Here is an 18361-nt window from a genome sequence, read left to right on the forward strand (position 1 = left end):
GTTTTCGTGACTTTATTCATGATATGATAAAACGGAACTTTTTCGAATACAACGCTGTTTGGTGAAAAACTTATGAAACTTTCTTCACCGATTGAAAGATCCTGGTCTAATGATCAACTTACTGGAAGCAGTAACCTTCTTTATTGCCATGATTTCAAGGTATACCGAGATAAAGTTATCGTTTTACTGGCGTTGTACAAAATACAACATTGTTACATAACATTAACCAGATTGTTACGTAACTGTGTTATGATGTGACGTTGAAGTTACGTAACCTGGGAGTAACATGATGGTTGAAATTTCCCACTTTTTTACATAACATTGTTACATTACAATGTAACATTGCGATAATGTTTATGAAGTGAGGTTTTAGTTAAGTAACCTGAGAGTAACAGGATGGTTGAAATTTCCCGCTTTTTTACATAACAATGTTACATTACAATGTAACATTGCGATAATGTTTATGTAACATTGCAATAACATTAAAGCAATGTAACGTTACGTTACACTATTGCCATTGTTATGTAACAATCCTATTATTTCTGTTATGTAACAATATAAATGTTTTTATAACGTCACAAAAAATACTTAGCTGTGACATCTCAATAATACTTGCCACCAGAATGTATGTACAGCCTCGAAAATAGTATGCGAATTGACTAACTGCTAGCAAGTGCACTTAAAAGCTGATCATAAACTCACGCAGTTTACGATTAGCTTGCAAGCGCATTTACTAGCAGCTACATAGTCAATTCACCTAGTATTTTCGAGACTTTCAGGCCTCCGTCACCAATCTTTGTTCTTTAAATAATCGACAAATAAAAAGTACATTTAGATTCCAAATCATTTATTGCGGAGTTTCCACCTATTTAGAGTCCCACGCGAAAATTATTAGCGTGGTTATTTTCTGCGTTTACCACAGATATTTGCAATTTAGCAATTTAAACCATCAGTTGGTCGTTATTGCCTCCGCACTGCACCTCTCCTTGCTTGACAAGTATAGTTTCAGTGTATTTAGCAGGTACAGGATAATTATTATTAAAAAACGTATTTGCGTTGGACTCGTAAAATTGCTGCAAGGTACAATATTATTCGATTCCTTTTAATTCATGTAGGGTAGATGCTCGAGTACAGGGATACCTCGATATAAGACAATTTATAATTTCTAAAAGTTGTCTTATATCGAAATTGTCTTATATCGAATCATGGTTTTTTCAAAAAAAAAAATTGTATTAGCGGTCGCCAGTTTTGCCCTGTGCTATGTGTTTACGGTTTTTGAACTATTTATTATTGTTTGAACTATTAGTTTTTTACTATTTTTGGGGTTATTTTGAAATAATGAACATTTTCATGGCACCGATTTCAGAATGGAAAATCAGCTCTGGTATCGTTACCAGCTATATCAAAAGGATTTGTTTCGATACAAGACAAAATTGTCTTATATCGAATAGAGATGGCCGGGTAGCGGAAAATTTACCCGAAACCCGCACCCGTACCCGTACCCGCCGGGTTCGGGTCGGGTTCGGGTATTGAGAAAAAATAATTTGCGGGTTCGGGTCGGGTACGGGTTTTTAATTTTTGTTTTTGAAACCGGGTACGGGTCGGGTCGGGTATCGCTATTGACCACATTTAACACTAAAGATGGTCGGGTACCCGGGCCCGTCCCGTACCCGACGGGTTGCGGTCGGGTTCGGGTATCAAAAATAATAAACTTGCGGGTTCGGGTAGGGTACGGGCTTTTAATTTTTTTCTTAATCGGGTACGGGTCGGGTTCGGGTATTCAAATTTTCATACCCGACCATCTCTAATATCGAATTGTCTTATACCGAGGTTGTTTTATAACGAGGCTGTCTTATATCGAGGTATCCCTGTAGTTGTGGTAGTACCTATAGTGGTGGAAACTTTAAATATTCCGTTATTTTTGCAGATTTTGGTACAGTTTGACAAGTATCCATATACCAGTACCAGTTTCATTTGGTAAGTATCAAACGTCACACGCAGTGCCTTGTAAGTCGCAAGGGCCTGCATAGTGTCGTCGTCCCGCCAGTAAAAACAAAGTTAGATTAAACTTCTCGGTCGGTAGTTCTACAGTAGATGAAGGAAGAGGCACAGTTTGTGTCTAAAAATAACCCAACCCATGTCGCTAGCTTAATAAGGGGGGTTATCAGTCTCCTTTTGTCCAGCACCTCTGTGGTGAACACACGGTGTTCAACACTGAAAGTAACACAATGTTGCTGTTATGTAACACAGAAGCAACATTGTAATGTAACAAAGTTATCAAAATTTGACGTAACATTTAAATAAAAAAATGTTACATTACAAACTTTATGTTCTTGTTACATAACCTACAGGTAACATTTCAACGTAACAATGCTACCATTTTTTATTTAAATGTTACGTCAAATTATGATAACTGGAAGTGGAAAGAAAGACATTCTACCAAGAGTGGTAGCGGCGTCTCATCAGCTCGATGCCATTATCGAGTTCGTGGCACGCCGCAGAACCCTAGCGAAGAACCTGAAACAAAGTCTGCTCATGCTTCGGGGCACCATGCGTGCTGCGACGAAGGAACACAGTGAACTCGAAGCGCGAGTAAAAGCGGCAGAGAAGGCGTTGGTATCGAGGACTGTACACGGATGCCTGCCTGTCAACGACTGACCACACCGTGGCCCTTGCGACTACGGAGCAGTCCAGTGACAGCAAGGCATTCACTAAACGTGCAAGGCAGTCCCCAGGGGAAGAAACCCCCACGGACCCGAAGAAGTGCTTGATCGCTGAGGGTCGTAAACAAACTGAGGAACCCACCGAGGGTAATAAGATGCAGTTAGCGCCCGACAATCAGTGGGAAACAGTGAAAAAGAAAAGGCCAGGAAGAAAGAGGAGGGTCGAAATCCACCGAAAGTGGCCAGAAAAAAGAGAAGCAAAGGCGATGCCCTTATCCTCAAAACTGAGGGGCTGAGATATGCAGAAGTTTTGAAGGCCATGAGAGGGGACGAGCAGCTGAAGGGCCCTGGCGCGAATGTGCGGTTTTGCCTATAAAGTGCTGGCAGAAAAGGTCCTTGGTGATGGCATACAGATCCGCGAACTAGCGCCTGAGATGACCCTCCAGCTTAAAAACTTGGACGAGATCACTGAAGCGGTCGAACTGACACGAGCTCTCAAGGAGCAATGTAACGTGGTGGTGACTACCGAAGCAGTTCGTCTGCGCAAGGGACCGGCGGGAACCCAGGTAGCTACAATAAGACTTCCACTGGTAGACGGGAATACAGCCCTGAAGGCGGCCAAGCTGAAGGTGGGATGGTCGGTATACCCACTGAGTGTGTTCCAGCAGCCGGAGGCTTGCTTCCGGTGCTTTGAGCGAGGGCACAAGTCCTGGAGCTGTAAGGGGCCTTACAAAAGCCACCTATGTAGAAGATGTGGCGGTGCGGGCCATATAGCGAGGGACTGTTCTGCGCCGCTCAAGTGCCTGATATGTATAGGCCAACGGGACGCTAAGCACTACTAAACTAACCTAAACTAAACTAAAACTAAACTGCCACGCGGCCCAGCAGCTGTTATACCAAGCCGTTACTGAGTCGTTGACGGACATTGCCATCATCTCGGACCCATACCGCATCCCTCCCGGAAACGGTAACTGGGTCTCGGATAGGTCCGGAATGGTGGCTATATGTACGACAAGCAGGTTCCCGGTTCAAGAGGTTATGTCAACTGCAGACGAGGGATTTGCGGTTGCCAAAGTGGGTGGAGTGTTCTACTGCAGCTGTTATGCTCCGCCGAGTTGGTCGATCGAACAGTTTACGCGGATGGTAGACCGAGTATCAGTTGTGCTGGAAGCTCCCCAGGAAGCTCATCAAACTGATTAAATCTACGATGGATGGTACACAGTGCTGTGTTCGGATTTCGGGTGGATTGTCAAGTTCATTCGAATCACACAGAGGGCTTCGTCAAGGTGATGGTCTTTCATGCCTGCTGTTCAACATAACGCTACAAGGTGTTATGAACCGAGCGGATATCAACACGCGGGGCACGATATTCAACAAATCTAGTCAATTCGTCTGCTTTGCCGATGACATGGATATTATCGGCAGAACATCTGTGGCGGTGGCTGAACAATACACCAGACTAAAGCGCGAAGCAGAAAAGATTGGGTTAAAGGTAAATTCGTCTAAAACAAAGTACATGCTGGCCAGCGGAACCGAGGCCGAACGACACCGCTTGGGCAGTAGTATATTGATCGACGGCGATGAGTTTGAGGTAGTCGATGAATTTGTCTACCTTGGCTCACTGGTAACGGCGGACAATGATACCAGACGTGAGATTCGGAGGCGTATTATCAGCGGAAGTCGTGCTTACTATGGGCTCCACAAGCAATTGCGGTCGAGCAGACTAAGTCCCCGTACAAAGTGCACCCTGTACAAGACGCTTATTAGACCGATTGTTCTCTACGGGCATGAAACATGGACAATGCTCGAGGAGGACCTGCGAGTGCTCGGAGTCTTCGAACGACGAGTGCTAAGAACGATCTTCGCCAGCGTACAGGAGAACGGAGTATGGAGGCGGAGGATGAACCATGAACTCGCACAGCTCTATGGCGAACCCAGTATCCAGAAGGTAGCTAAAGCTGGACGGATGCGATGGGCAGGGCATGTTGCAAGAATGCCGGATAACTACCCTGCAAAAATGGTGTTCGCCTCAAATCCGGTAGGAACAAGATGACCAGGAGCGCAGCGAGCAAGATGGTTAGACCAGGTGGAGCGAGATCTGGCGGAGAGTACTCGGTGTCCGAGGAATTGGAGAGCGGTCAACCGAGTTACATGGAGAAATATTGTTCAACAGGCTTTGTCTTAGGACGGCAAGCCACCTAAATAAGTATCAGTTGTGCTGACTGGTCTAAAACCGGTGGTTGTGGCGGGCGACTTTAACGCTTGGGCGGTTGAGTGCGGAAGTCGTCGCACGAACCATAGGGGTCGGATTCTGCTTGAGGCTCTGGCAAAGCTCAACCTAGACCTGGCCAACGTCAGCGCCACAAGTACCTTCAGTAGGAATGGTGCAGAGTCTGTCATCGACGTGACATTCGGCAGTCCTGGTCTGATAGGAGACTGGAGGGTAGATAATGGCTACACTCACAGTGACCATCAGGCGGTCCGCTATGGTGTTGGTCAGATAACGAGGCGGCAGGCGGCGAGTAGAGCCAACACTCCAACCACCGGTGGATGGAAGACATCATACTTCGATCCCGAAGTATTTGTGGAAGCGATCCGAAGAGAGTGCGGTGATCGCGATATGCCCGATCCGAACGCTGATCATTTGGTTGAGGTGCTGTCGCGAGCATGTGACGCCACCATGCCTACACTCAGAATATTCTGCACATAACTAATAGTAAATTTTCATATGAAATCCCATATGATTATCATGAGCCGCATATAAACACAATCCTCCCAGAAATACACATAAAATTATACGCGTATGAATAGTATCTGCAATTATACACATAAAAATTTTACGTATATGAATAATATGTGTCAATTTTTCGCTTGCGCATAAATGATAACTGTTTGGCACATAAAGATCATTTACTGGGCACATTGCAAAAATCTATATGTGGGACACATAGAAACTATACGAAAAGTTTTCTCAGTGTAGGAAAAGCCGACCTAGGTATGGTAGGTCACCGGTTTACTGGTGGGCAGAAGAAATTGCGGAACTCCGCGGAGCCTGCTTTCGTGCAAGGAGAAATATGCAAAGAGCTCGTTCGGACGAGGGCAGAGCAGAATGTCGAGTAGCACTAGTTGCTGCACGCGCAGCGCTTAAGAGTGGGATAATAGCTAGCAAGCGAGCCTGCTTTGAAAGTTTATGTGTCAGTGCCAATGCGAACCCGTGGGGTGATGCCTACAGGGTCGTAATGGCAAAGAACAAGGGCGTGATGGCGCCCGCAGAGCGTAGGCACTGACGAACTGACATGACATATAGAAGAAAATCCTTTAAAAACCATCTCCCTACACATTTTGCTTACACACTAGCACCCTCTGTTATGCGTGTCGCGGAGTATCTTGCATTTGCTGGGTTTTATGCTGTAGGGCTTTTACATTTGTATGGTTTTATACTGAAAACTCGAAGCAACACCTGCGCGCCGCGGTGTGGCCATGTTGCGAAACATGCTTTTTTGAAAAACGAGTGGTTTTTGATTGGACGATGGAATTATCACGAGTGTCTCGTTTGTCTGTGGTTTGGGTTTAGAAATAAAAAATTTTTTTCAGCACTTAAACATCTATAACTGGTGATTTTATCAAGCTTCAGGCTAATTAATAGCTGCTTTCGAATCTGCAATGAAACTGCATAGAAACTTTTTTGCGCATTCAAATAGCCAATTTGTGCAATGCTGTCAATTCTATTTTTAGAACGAGAAATAGTTTTGCAATCTACGCTTCCAATCGCTTAATCAAGGCTTCATCAACCATCAAATGCAGCCAAAAAATCTATTTTTATATTTAAAAAAATGGAACGCGGCCTTTGTTATTTTGCTGTGAACATTTTTCGAACGCTTTTTATTTTTAATTTCGAATAACTTTAATTCATATGTATAATCAAAAGCTAGCCAATTAAAACTGCATGTCTCTTTTTCCGGAAATTGAACCCGCCATCTTTTGATCCATAAACACTCATATGATCCGCCCCATTTGCATCTGCAGAACAGACAGTGAGAATATCTTTATACCTGAAGCCTAGCCCGCCTAGCGTGAAGCAGTCCATAATGTCGATAACTGACAAACTTTTGCTGTCAGCCGAATTGCGAAATTCTATGATCTGACAGTATGTGCGCTGTGAGCCGAAAGAAAACTTGGTAGAAGTTTGTAAAGCCACTTTAACACCCCTAAGCAGCCTTAAAGTAGTTTGAATCCGATCAGTTCGAAGCCCTTACTGCGTTACGGCAGGGCACTGGCGCAGCGAACTACATATTTCCCTAGCTACTCGTGGGATCCAAAATGAGTTTTCAAGAATTAAATACAAAATCAAATACAGGAGAAGATAGCGATTGCGCGATGGATACGCAGACCAGCGATGCCAACGTGTTCGATAGGAAGGAGAACCTGTGTATTGAAGGAGGTAGTCGCACAAATGTTTAGTGGCAACACACAGCAGTAGATAACCCCAAAAGGGCAAGGCTCAATGCTAAACATCACTACGCCCACCCCGAAGTCAAAGGAGGACAGCCAACAGACGAACAAGCTGCGAGCTGCCAAAGAAAAGCTTCTGAAACTGATTGAGTTCATGCAGGAGAGAAGTAACATCCATGGTGAGATCAAGAAGCAAGCGGCACGGACCTTAACGGCGGTGATAGAGGCAGAAGTGGAGCAGGAGGCCTTGATTAAGAGGGCTGTAGTCGCCGAGGAGGCCCTGGCAGAGAAGGAAGTGGAGCATGAGGCCTTAATAAGGAGGGCTGTAATTGCGGAGGAGGCTCTGGCAGCGACGACCCTGGAACAGGCGGTGTCGAGAGCCCCGCGCACTGAAAAGCGGGATCGAGAATCGCCAGGAGATAAGGTAAGCTCAAAAAAGCGGAAGGATGAGCTGACCGGCGACCACGAAGAGCAAAATGAAAACAGAGCGGAGGAGCAGTGCGACACGGAGCAGGGTGAGGCTAGCGGCTGGCGAACCATTCCTAAGCAGAAGGAGGAGAGTGAGAAAAAGAAAAAGATTAAAGAAGATCGGCAGAACCAGTTGCAGAGGAAAATGCCGGCAGAACGCGAAGAAGCGGAAAAAAGGCGAAGAATAGGGAGAGACCCCAACCTCGCCGGATCCGGCGCAGAGGCGATGCTTTGATTGTTGGAGTGAAGGGCGAGAAGACGACGTATGCCGATCTCCTCAAGAGAATGAGGGACGACCCGAAGCTGAAAGAGTTAGGGGAAAAGGTCGTCAAACCCCGGAGAACCCAGAGCGGCGAGTTGCTCTTCGAGCTCAAGAGAGACCCGGAGGTGAAGAGCGCGGCCTTCAAGGCGCTAGTCGAGACAGCGCTCGGTAGCGAAGCTCAAGTAAAACCTTTGTCTCAGGAGACGATCGTTGAAGCGAAAAACCTGGACGAGTTCACGACAGAGAGTGAGGTGAAAGCGGTGCTGACATGAGCGGAATACCTGGGTGACGCTCTAATATCTATCCGGCTGCGGAAGGTATACGGTAGTACGCAGACGGCGTCGATTCATCTATCTATCGCGGCGGCAAACCGGCTTCTGAAGATGGACAGAGTCAAGATCGGATGGGCAGTGGTTAGCTTTAGAGCCTCCCACGTGAACCTAAAAAAATGGCGAGATGCTTTAAATGCATGGACCTTGGGTACCAGGCAAGGAATTGTCCGGGACCTGACAGATCGAAGCTATGTCGGAAACGCGGCAATGAGGGGCATGTTGCGAAGGACTGCAATAAGTAACCGAGGTGTATGTTGTGCAAGGAAGACAACGACCACGTGACGGGAGACTTTAAATGTCCGGTGCACCAGAAGGCAAAGGCAGCCCAACAATAATGGAGGTGATTCAAATCAACCTCAATCACTGCGACACTGCACAGCAACTGTTGTGGCAGTCGACAACAGAAACGAAGTGCGACGTTGCAATCATAGCGGAGCCGTATCAAATTTCCTCCGATAACGGTAACTGGATAGCAGACAGAGCAGGAATGGCCGCGATATTGGTGACGGGCAGATATCCCATCCAGGAGGTGGTTACAAGCCGATATGAGGGTTTTGTGGTCGCCAAAATTAACGGAATCTCCGTGTGCAGCTGCTATGCTCCCCCAAGGTGGACGCTGGAACAGTTCTGCCGCATGCTGGATGAACTAACTGGTGAGCTCATTGGACGGAGACCGATCGTCATAGGAGGTGACTTCAACGCCTGGGCAACCGAATGGGGAAGTAGATGTACAAACGCCAGAAGAGCCAGCCTACTTAAAGCACTGGCAACGCTCGAAGTAGAGCTGAGCAACGTTGGAACCACTAGCACCTTCCGCAGACGTCACCTTCTGCAGCCCGTCGCTGAGAACCGACATTAGCTGGAGAGTGTGCGAAGAGTTCACGTACAGTGATCACCAAGCTATACGGTACACTATTGGCCAACGGAACCCCGTGGCAGCACAAACAGGAAGAATTCAAGAGCGGCAGTGGAAAATGGAGGCATTCGACAAGGACCTCTTTGTCGAGGCACTACGACCACATAGCGAAGCCCAGAGTTGTGATGCTGACGAGCTGACCGAGGCGCTAACCAGAGCATGCGACACAACCATGCCGAGGAAGGTGGAGCCTAGAAACCGACGGCGTCCGGTCTACTGGTGGAACGAGTCACTCAACGTATTACGAGCTAACTGCAATAGAGCTAGAAGGTGCTTCCAGAGAGCAAGAGGTATCGAGACTAGAGAGGAAAGAAGAAGTGACCTCCGCGTTGCCAAGGCCGCACTGAAATACGCGATTAAGCAGAGCAAAACTAACTCCTTTAAGGAGCTTTGTAGAGCAGTCGATTCCAACCCCTGGGGCGATGCATACCGAATAGTGATGGCAAGGATCAGGAGCCCAGCAATGCCAGCCGAAGGGTGCCCAGATAAGCTAAAAATGACAATTAAAGGACTCTTCCCGGAACACGAGCCAACGTCCTGGCCCCCTACCCCTTACCGGGCGCTAGAGGATGAGAACGCTGACGAGAGAAGAATTTCCAATGACGAACTTGTTACAATCGCGAAAGACCTGAAGATGAAGAAGGCGCCGGGCCCGCATGGGATCCCCAATGCAGTTCTTAAGGAGGCAATCCATGCATTTCCAGACATGTTCAACACGGTGATGCAAAACTGCCTAAACGACACTTTCCGGACAAGTGGAAAATCCAGAAGTTGGTACTGTTGCCAAAACTAGGAAAACCGCCGGGGGATCCAGCATCATATCGATCAATCTGCCTGCTGGACACACCAGGGAAGCTGCTAGAAAGGATTATCCTGAACAGGCTATCTATATACGCGGAGGGCGAGTACGGACTGACACAAAGGCAGTTTGGGTTCCGGAAGGGATGGTCCACACTAGATGCGATCCGGACTGTCGTCGAGATAGCACAGAAGGCATCCAAGCAGAAGCGTAGAGGCAACCGCTACTGCGCAGTGGTCACTATTGATGTTAAGAATGCATTAAATAGCGCCAGCTGGGAAGCTACCGCAGCAGCGTTCCATAGAATGAGAGTCCCCGACTATCTGTGCCGCGTTCTGAGGAGCTACTTCACGAATCGGGTGCTAGTATACCGGACGAACCCCGGAAAGGAAACGACTGTGATCACGGCGGGCGTTCCACGAGGGTCAATACTCGATCCATCTCTCTGGAACAGTATGTACGACGGTGTGCTAACCCTAGAGCTACCAACGGGAGTGGAAATCGTCGGCCTCGCGGACGACATCGTGATGACGGTTACATGCAGATCGCTAGAGGAAGTGGAGGCGTTGGCAACTCAGTCGATCTGCAGAGTGGAGAGTTGGATGCAGAACGCGAAACTGCAAATAGCGCACCATAAAATGGAGATACTACTGGTGGGTAGTCGGAGAGCAGTCCAACACGTGGGGATTACCGTCGGATAACATACCATAACCTCAAAACGTGAGGTGAAGCACCTGGGTGTGATGATCGACAATCGATTAAAATTCAACGGTCACGTTGACTACGCATGCGAAAAGGCAGCGAAAGCCATCAGTGCACTGTCTAGGATCATGGCGAATAACTTTGGACCAAGCAGTAGCAAGAGGCGCCTCTTAGCCAGTGTATCATCGCGATCCGGGGCGCGGTAAAACCCTAGACTGGATTCATATGTGTGGGGATGGGATTTATTCCGAAATAGTCCCAATGTTAAGATCGGTCCTTGTTGAAAAAGGCATAGCAAAGAAACCCTGCGCGGGTGGCTGTGACGGAGCGCGCGTCATGTTGGAGGGCACTTTCTAATCGGTACACGTCTCGACAGGTCAAGAAATCCCACGAGGGTGGCTGTGACGGGGTGCGCGTTATGGCTGTCGGCACCTTCTAATCGGTACACGTTTCGATGGGTACTGCGAGCTAGCTGAGCAAATGCACAGCCTCACCCTGATGTAATACATCATTGTGGTACAGGGGGAATCCAGGCAGAGGGCAAGGAAGAGGTTTTGGTGGGTGAGAGTCCCACACAACGTCCGGGTTGGCTCCGGATAAGAACATTAGTTTTCCGAAACCTTGTAAAAAAAATTTAAAAAAAAACATACATACATTTTTTTGAAACGATGATTCTACAATTGATGAAGGGACGGTAAGGGAAAGTAATGAAGAAGGATTTTTTCGGGAATCAAGGGGAAGGGTGGAAAGGATGGGGGGGGGGGGTAATAGGTAGCTATGCTTAACAAGTTGTCGTTTTGACTCCTATCTTTTGTCCAATGCTGGAAGGGGCATGGGTCGAACCAAGCTGTAATCAGAGATTATAACCGGATTTGAACCCACAACACCTGCCAGGGCGTGTCGCTCACTGGTACCCGTGTACCTTTGAACCACAGAGGCGCTGGACAAAAGAAGTCTGCACAACCCCCCTTATTAACCATAGCGACATGGGTTGGTCTATTTTTAGACACCAATTGTGCCTCTTCCTCCACCTACTGTAGAAACCACCGAGCGAGAAGTTTTAATCTAACGTGTTTTTACTTTCAGGGCGACGACACTATGCAGGCCCTTACGACTTGCAAGGTACTGCGTGTGACGCTGTTCGTCCGAAAGCGTGTTAGTCCGCGTTCATCAATTGTAGAATCATCGTTTCAAAAAAATATTAATATATGCCTGACTGCATTTCAAGGTCATGACTAAAGTCACGAGTTTGGTCAATTGTCATAGGAACGGAGCCTTTCTCCGAAGAACCGCGCTGAGAAACGCGGACTAACACGCTTTCGGACGAACAGCGTCACACGCAGTACCTTGCAAGTCGTAAGGGCCTGCATAGTGTCGTCGTCCTGAAAGTAAAAACACGTTAGATTAAAACTTCTCGGTCGGTGGTTTCTACAGTAGGTGGAGGAAGAGGCACAATTGGTGTCTAAAAATAGACCAACCCATGTCGCTATGGTTAATAAGGGGGGTTGTGCATACATACATACATACATACATACATACATACATACATACATACATACATACATACATACATACATACATACATACATACATACATACATACATACATACATACATACATACATACATACATACATACATACATACATACATACATACATACATACATACATACATACATACATACATACATACATACATACATACATACATACATACATACATACATACATACATACATACATACATACATACATACATACATACATACATACATACATACATACATACATACATACATACATACATACATACATACATACATACATACATACATACATACATACATACATACATACATACATACATACATACATACATACATACATACATACATACATACATACATACATACATACATACATACATACATACATACATACATACATACATACATACATACATACATACATACATACATACATACATACATACATACATACATACATACATACATGCGTACATACATACAGATATAGTGATCATTCCACGGGAAATTTGCAGTCAAAATTTTTTTTCTCTTCGGAATATTTTTTTACGTTCTTTGTTCAAAAAAATCGACACGTATTTTTGTATTTCGATGTTACTGTTGGAATTCGCAAAATATGATTTTTTAAAGTATTCCGGAAAAATCACTATTTTTTAAATGCTGATTGTAAACATAGTTTGTAATATCAAAAAATAACTTTCTACCAGATGTGTTCACTATTCCACAAGCTTTCAAAATTGGTATACCATACCTCCTCTCGATTGTTTTTCAATTTTTATAAACAATTGCAATTTTGTCAAAGCTGGAACTTTTTTTCTCGATTTTTTTTATTTGAAAATATTTGTTGATCATTCTCGAAGAAGCATGACAAATTTGGAAATGGAGTAATGAAAACTCTAGAAGCTATGAATTTTTATATCGAAGCGCGCACGTATATGCAAACGAGCGGACGAACGCGCGCGCTTCAACGAAACGTTACACTTAATAGCATCAAAGGCGGACTCGTTATGAAGCTGCCCGTGGGTTAGAACATCGATTGAGCATAACCGCTCGCTTCACATTAACACACGCGCTGAGACATGAAAACTCATAACTTCCAGAATTTTGACTGTGAATTTCCCGTGGAATGACCCATATACACAGATACATACATTGAATACAGTCGACACTTAACTGATATATTTTGGTTTTAAACGTTTTAACCATTTAATGTGGGGTGTATAAGTGTTAAAGTTTAAATAACTTTGGAATGAACCGTCTGATTTTCAATAAGTTAGTCTCGTTTAATAGATATAAACAATAATTTTCAAATAATAATAAATCGTAGAATGTTTTGCATTGAAATAATGCTTATATGTAACCAAAAAATATGCTTTAAATACCTTTTCCACACTTCTGTATGTAACTTTCAAACCACAAGACCAAACATCATGAAATTTGGAAGTTAAGGGTTTGAAAAGCTCCCCTTTCATGTGCAATTAATTTTGTTTAAATCGATTGAGGGACCAATGACAATATGAAGTCTCGTATTTTTCGTATTTTTATACCTAACTTTTAAACTAAAAGTCCGATCAATATGAAATTCAATAGCGAGACCACGAGACTTATAAGGCCACGAGACCTTTCATTTGACACTAAGATCATTAAAATCGGTTCAGCCATCTCCGTGAAATGTTGGCTCAATTAAAAGCATCACACATACACACACACACACACACACACACACACACACACACACACACACACACACACACACACACACACACACACACACACACACACACACACACACACACACACACACACACACACAACACACACACACGCGGAAAACACACAGTTTTCGAAACTGAGTCGAATGGTATGTGACATTCGGCCCGCAAGACCTTCTTTCCATTTTCGGTTTTACGAGTGATTCTTATACCTTTATACTAATATTTATATAGTAGAAAGGCAAAAACCATGATAAAAATCATAAAATGTCAATTATCTCAAAACCTTCCTTTCCGATTTGCCTATTTTTTTAAAAAGATAGCTTAAATTATGCCCTAAAATCTGGTGAATCGTTCGGAATCACTTCGGATTTTTTTTTAATTTTAAAGTTAGACAAATTTTTCAAAAATATCCAAATTTTTTTTTTGTGAAACTCAAACAAAATCAAATTCTACGCATAGTTTTGAACAAATTTATACATGTAAACTTTTTTCTTAAACCCAGCCGTTCTCAAGTTATTGCAAATTTAGATATTTCTTAAATAAATCGGCATTTCATTCTGTGGGTACATTTTAAAGCATTGGACAAAAGGTAGGAGTCACAAGGACTACTTGTTAAGTGAAGCTACCAATTACTCTTTCCCCACCATTCCAAAAAAAATTATTTTCCACTACCGTCCCTTCAAAAAATATTAATACATATTCTTAACCGCATTTCAAGGTCAAGACTAAAAACACGAGGTTTGGTCTATAAAAAGTTATGTGAATATTTTCTGTCCAATTTTTCCTGTACTATTTACGAGAATTCAACGTAGTTTGTACGCATACTAATGCGTTCACGCGAAAATCAGATAAATATTATTATATTATTATATTATTATAAATAACGATCCACTGAACTGAACACGTAACTTACAATACATAACTTACAATACGTAATTTATAATACGTAACTTTACACAATACAATAACTGAGACAATTAAATTACCTATATTGCAAAGACGTGTCGATTTCCACCTGAAATGATAAATGTGATAATACAAAAAAGATTCCTTTCACCATAACGGGCAGAGAGAGCCTAACATCAGTTAAATAAATAGCTTTCAAATCGGGGTTTTCATTTCCATGGATAGATAAAGCTATTGAAGCATGGATAGATAAGTTATTGAAACTTGACCTTCTGTTTTTATGCGAGAGACTTCGCAGTCACCTGTTAGAGTACAGGATAATTGCAGAGCCAGTTGCTACGCTCCCATTGACTCTAACAGCCTCTCCCAGCCGAGATTCGAACATACGACAACATACGGCCAGTGTCATACCTCGAGAACAACTAGGAGGCCTACAACAGATTTTAGTATAGCTTTTAAAAATTCCATCCTTGAAAACGATATTTGAACATTAGAAATGAACTGAAGGTTGACGTTAAACGCATTAAACAGTTACTGAAAGACAAACACGATTAAAGAAAATCAAAGAACCAGAGAGCTCAGTTTGTTCACTTCGCTCTTATTTGTGAATAAATTTCAGCTCATAATGCATGCTGTCGATATCTCCTACGATGAGCATTACACGCAACAGTCGCGATCACGACTTCTTTGCATTAAGTCCACTCGAATTTGCTCGTTTTAATAAGCTTTCAAACTTACCGGTGATTTTTGGGAGGTTGCAAGCTAATCCAACATTACATCATCATGTATCACTCAGTAATATTTGCTTTTTGTTTATGGGTGGTTTTTCCCGGTAAATAATCAATCGTTGTTGTTTGTTGGGAATTTCAGACACACCTAACACGTTGTATTTGTAGCTTCAGCTGAAAGCCACGGAACAGCTTTTTCGGATCACCGAAATTCGTTTTTATCTTACGAACAGAAGGGACTCGACGGTAAGTATTTTATGTTATAATGGAATATTAAATTACGACGCGATCAGTAATTAACGAACCGGTTCCAATTTTGCCGTAGATAAATATTTGTCTAAACGATTGAATTCGTCTATGGTAATTTTATTTCGCTATTCTAATTAATTTATGGTGTTGAGTATCATTGCTTTATTTAACCAATTCGTTTAACTGAAAAATGGCGAATGTTTGAAACCATTTCTACAATTTTTCATCGATGAAACGCCAATATATCATGAGATAAAATCACAATTTTTCAGTTAAACGAACTACTCAAACAAAGAACTGACACACAAAAGTAGGTTAAACGCGTTGTATAACGTTATATTTTAAAATTTCAGTTTGTCCGTTCACATATTTCAAGGAATCATGTTCAGACTTCGCCCACATCGTAATTCTAAAACCATCATTCAATTCAATGAATTCAATTGTAAACGTATCGGATTTACATTGCCTTGGAACATTGATTAGGGAAAACTATGTTCTAACGACAGCAAGCTGTGTGCAATCTAAGAACATAACAGTTTTGGCCAACACAGCTGAGAGCATCACAGTGGATTCTGTTTATCTTCACCCTGATTACAAACTTTTGTCAGATCAAAATACCACTGAAAACAATCTAGCCATTCTTAGACTCAACACATCCCTACAGTAAGGACTCCAATAACATATTTACAACAACAAAAACTTACATAACACATCTGCTTTTACAGCTTTAGTAACAGCATAGTTGCAAGTTGCCTATGGGATTCGGAATCATTACACATGTATACAAAAGTACAGGAAATCGGTTTTGGTAGGATTTAACAGCTGAAGTATCGTAAAAATATGGCAGATTTTCATTTCAGAGCTATATTTCAGATAAGACTACAGATCGACTGGACCAAAATTCGACGGTCTGTTCGGGTGATTCGAAAAATGCGTGTCTCAAATCGACACTTAATTTGTGGTGTCGAAGGGTATCTGAAAAGCTATTAACGTATCAAACAAATTAATGCCGACTATGTTTTTTCTAGAAATCATCAACTGGAATTCTGCAGATAAGAGAGCTAGGAAAATTTAAAATGCATGCAATGATTGCAAGTTTTGGTTGTAACAAAGATGGAAACATCGTTCTAATATCTCAATATCTGCCATGGATACGTGAAGTCACCAAAAGTACACTGATTGAATATAATTTAACCGACGTTGGCTTGGGTGAAAAATGCTTTAAAAATGATGGTACAATGGGAGTGTGTTTACCAACGGAACAATGCCCGCAAGTACATAAAAACTTCAAATCCCTTTGGAAAAATAATTCAATTAGCACATGTGGATTTGAGAATAGTGATGCACTGACATGCTGTGCCACAGATGATATGCTAGTTGGACCCGAAACAGATAACTTATTTCGTGACATTGTACAGGAAATAGAAAACTGCGAGGTTCTGTATGATGAATTCAGGCGTACACCCGAAGAGTATCAAATCAATTCTCAAATAGCAATTATCAGCGTAAATAATTCAGTAAGCTGCACAGCCACACTTATTACAACTCGCTATTTAATCACATCTGCGCATTGTATTTCTGGGTAAGGTTTTACTAAAAATGATTAGAATTAATTCCATAGGACGTTAGTACATTCTCATTTGTTTCTAGTACTGATACAACTGATTTTTCCGTTTGGCTGGGAGTCGGAGATGATATGGAAAACGTTGCGCAGAAAAATGAAATTCACTCAATATATCTTCATCCTAAATTCAACGTCAAAAAAAGCCGCTTCAACGTAGCTATTATAATGCTCAAGTATCCAGTGTTGATTCAACATTTTAGCGTACCAGCATGCTTGTGGCGCGAAAAAGCTAAACTGCCAACCAACCTGGAAGCCATTAGTTTTAAAAGCGGCGAAAAAAAACTTGTGTCAACCTTCACTAGTCCAATGTACTACAGCGATTGCCGTAATTTGGAGTACTCCAATATCATTCCGTCAGAGTTGTGTGTAAAGTACAAACCACAACTTGAATGTTCGACCACCGACATTGCGGACCTGTGTCAAACATCTGGAAGCGGGTTATACGCCAACCTATATCATGGCGATGAAATGAAACCAGTCATGTACTTAGTAGGGATATACAGTCAAGGATACAAGTGTGACAAACAAGGGCCTGCGATATATACGAGAATTAGTGAATACTATCAATGGATAAAAAGTATAATATATTTATCATCCCAACAGAAACAATAAAACATCCGAGATTATTTCTTATTCATTAAGACAAATCTATATGAAAATGCACAAAGGATAAAATAATTAAAACAAATCTCAATTTCTTTTCGTACTATAATACATACATCGCCGTGGTAGGTATCGCTAATCGTAAATTTCTTGTTTTCTTTTTATCCTTCTGCGGTTGACGTGCCTCAATCTTAACGGTAATGCTGACCTGGTTGTCTTCTGGACCCCTAAACATAACTTAATAATAGTTATCAATAAGTTATTTGCCTCCCAGTTGGCCTCGAGCGAAGACACCATTATTAACAAGACTGCCATGGACATCTCTATTATTTTACCATATAAACGTGATGCGTCATCATTAGCGGCACTTTTATTTTGTAACCAGCGCACAGT

General features: G+C 42.9%; 1 protein-coding gene across 1 annotated transcript; it reads left to right on the forward strand.

The window, feature by feature from the left end:
- Window positions 1-9151: 9151 nt before the first annotated feature.
- Window positions 9152-17977, forward strand: LOC128745760 (uncharacterized). The gene is made up of 8 exons (XM_053842836.1): window positions 9152-9863; window positions 9944-10489; window positions 15661-15738; window positions 16095-16404; window positions 16467-16549; window positions 16615-16712; window positions 16770-17323; window positions 17392-17977. Exons 1-8 carry the CDS (start codon window positions 9152-9154, stop codon window positions 17975-17977), a joined length of 2967 nt encoding a protein of 988 aa, XP_053698811.1.
- Window positions 17978-18361: the final 384 nt, after the last annotated feature.

Source organism: Sabethes cyaneus, chromosome 1, assembly GCF_943734655.1.
Source record: "Sabethes cyaneus chromosome 1, idSabCyanKW18_F2, whole genome shotgun sequence".
NCBI classification, from domain to species: Eukaryota; Metazoa; Arthropoda; class Insecta; order Diptera; family Culicidae; genus Sabethes; species Sabethes cyaneus.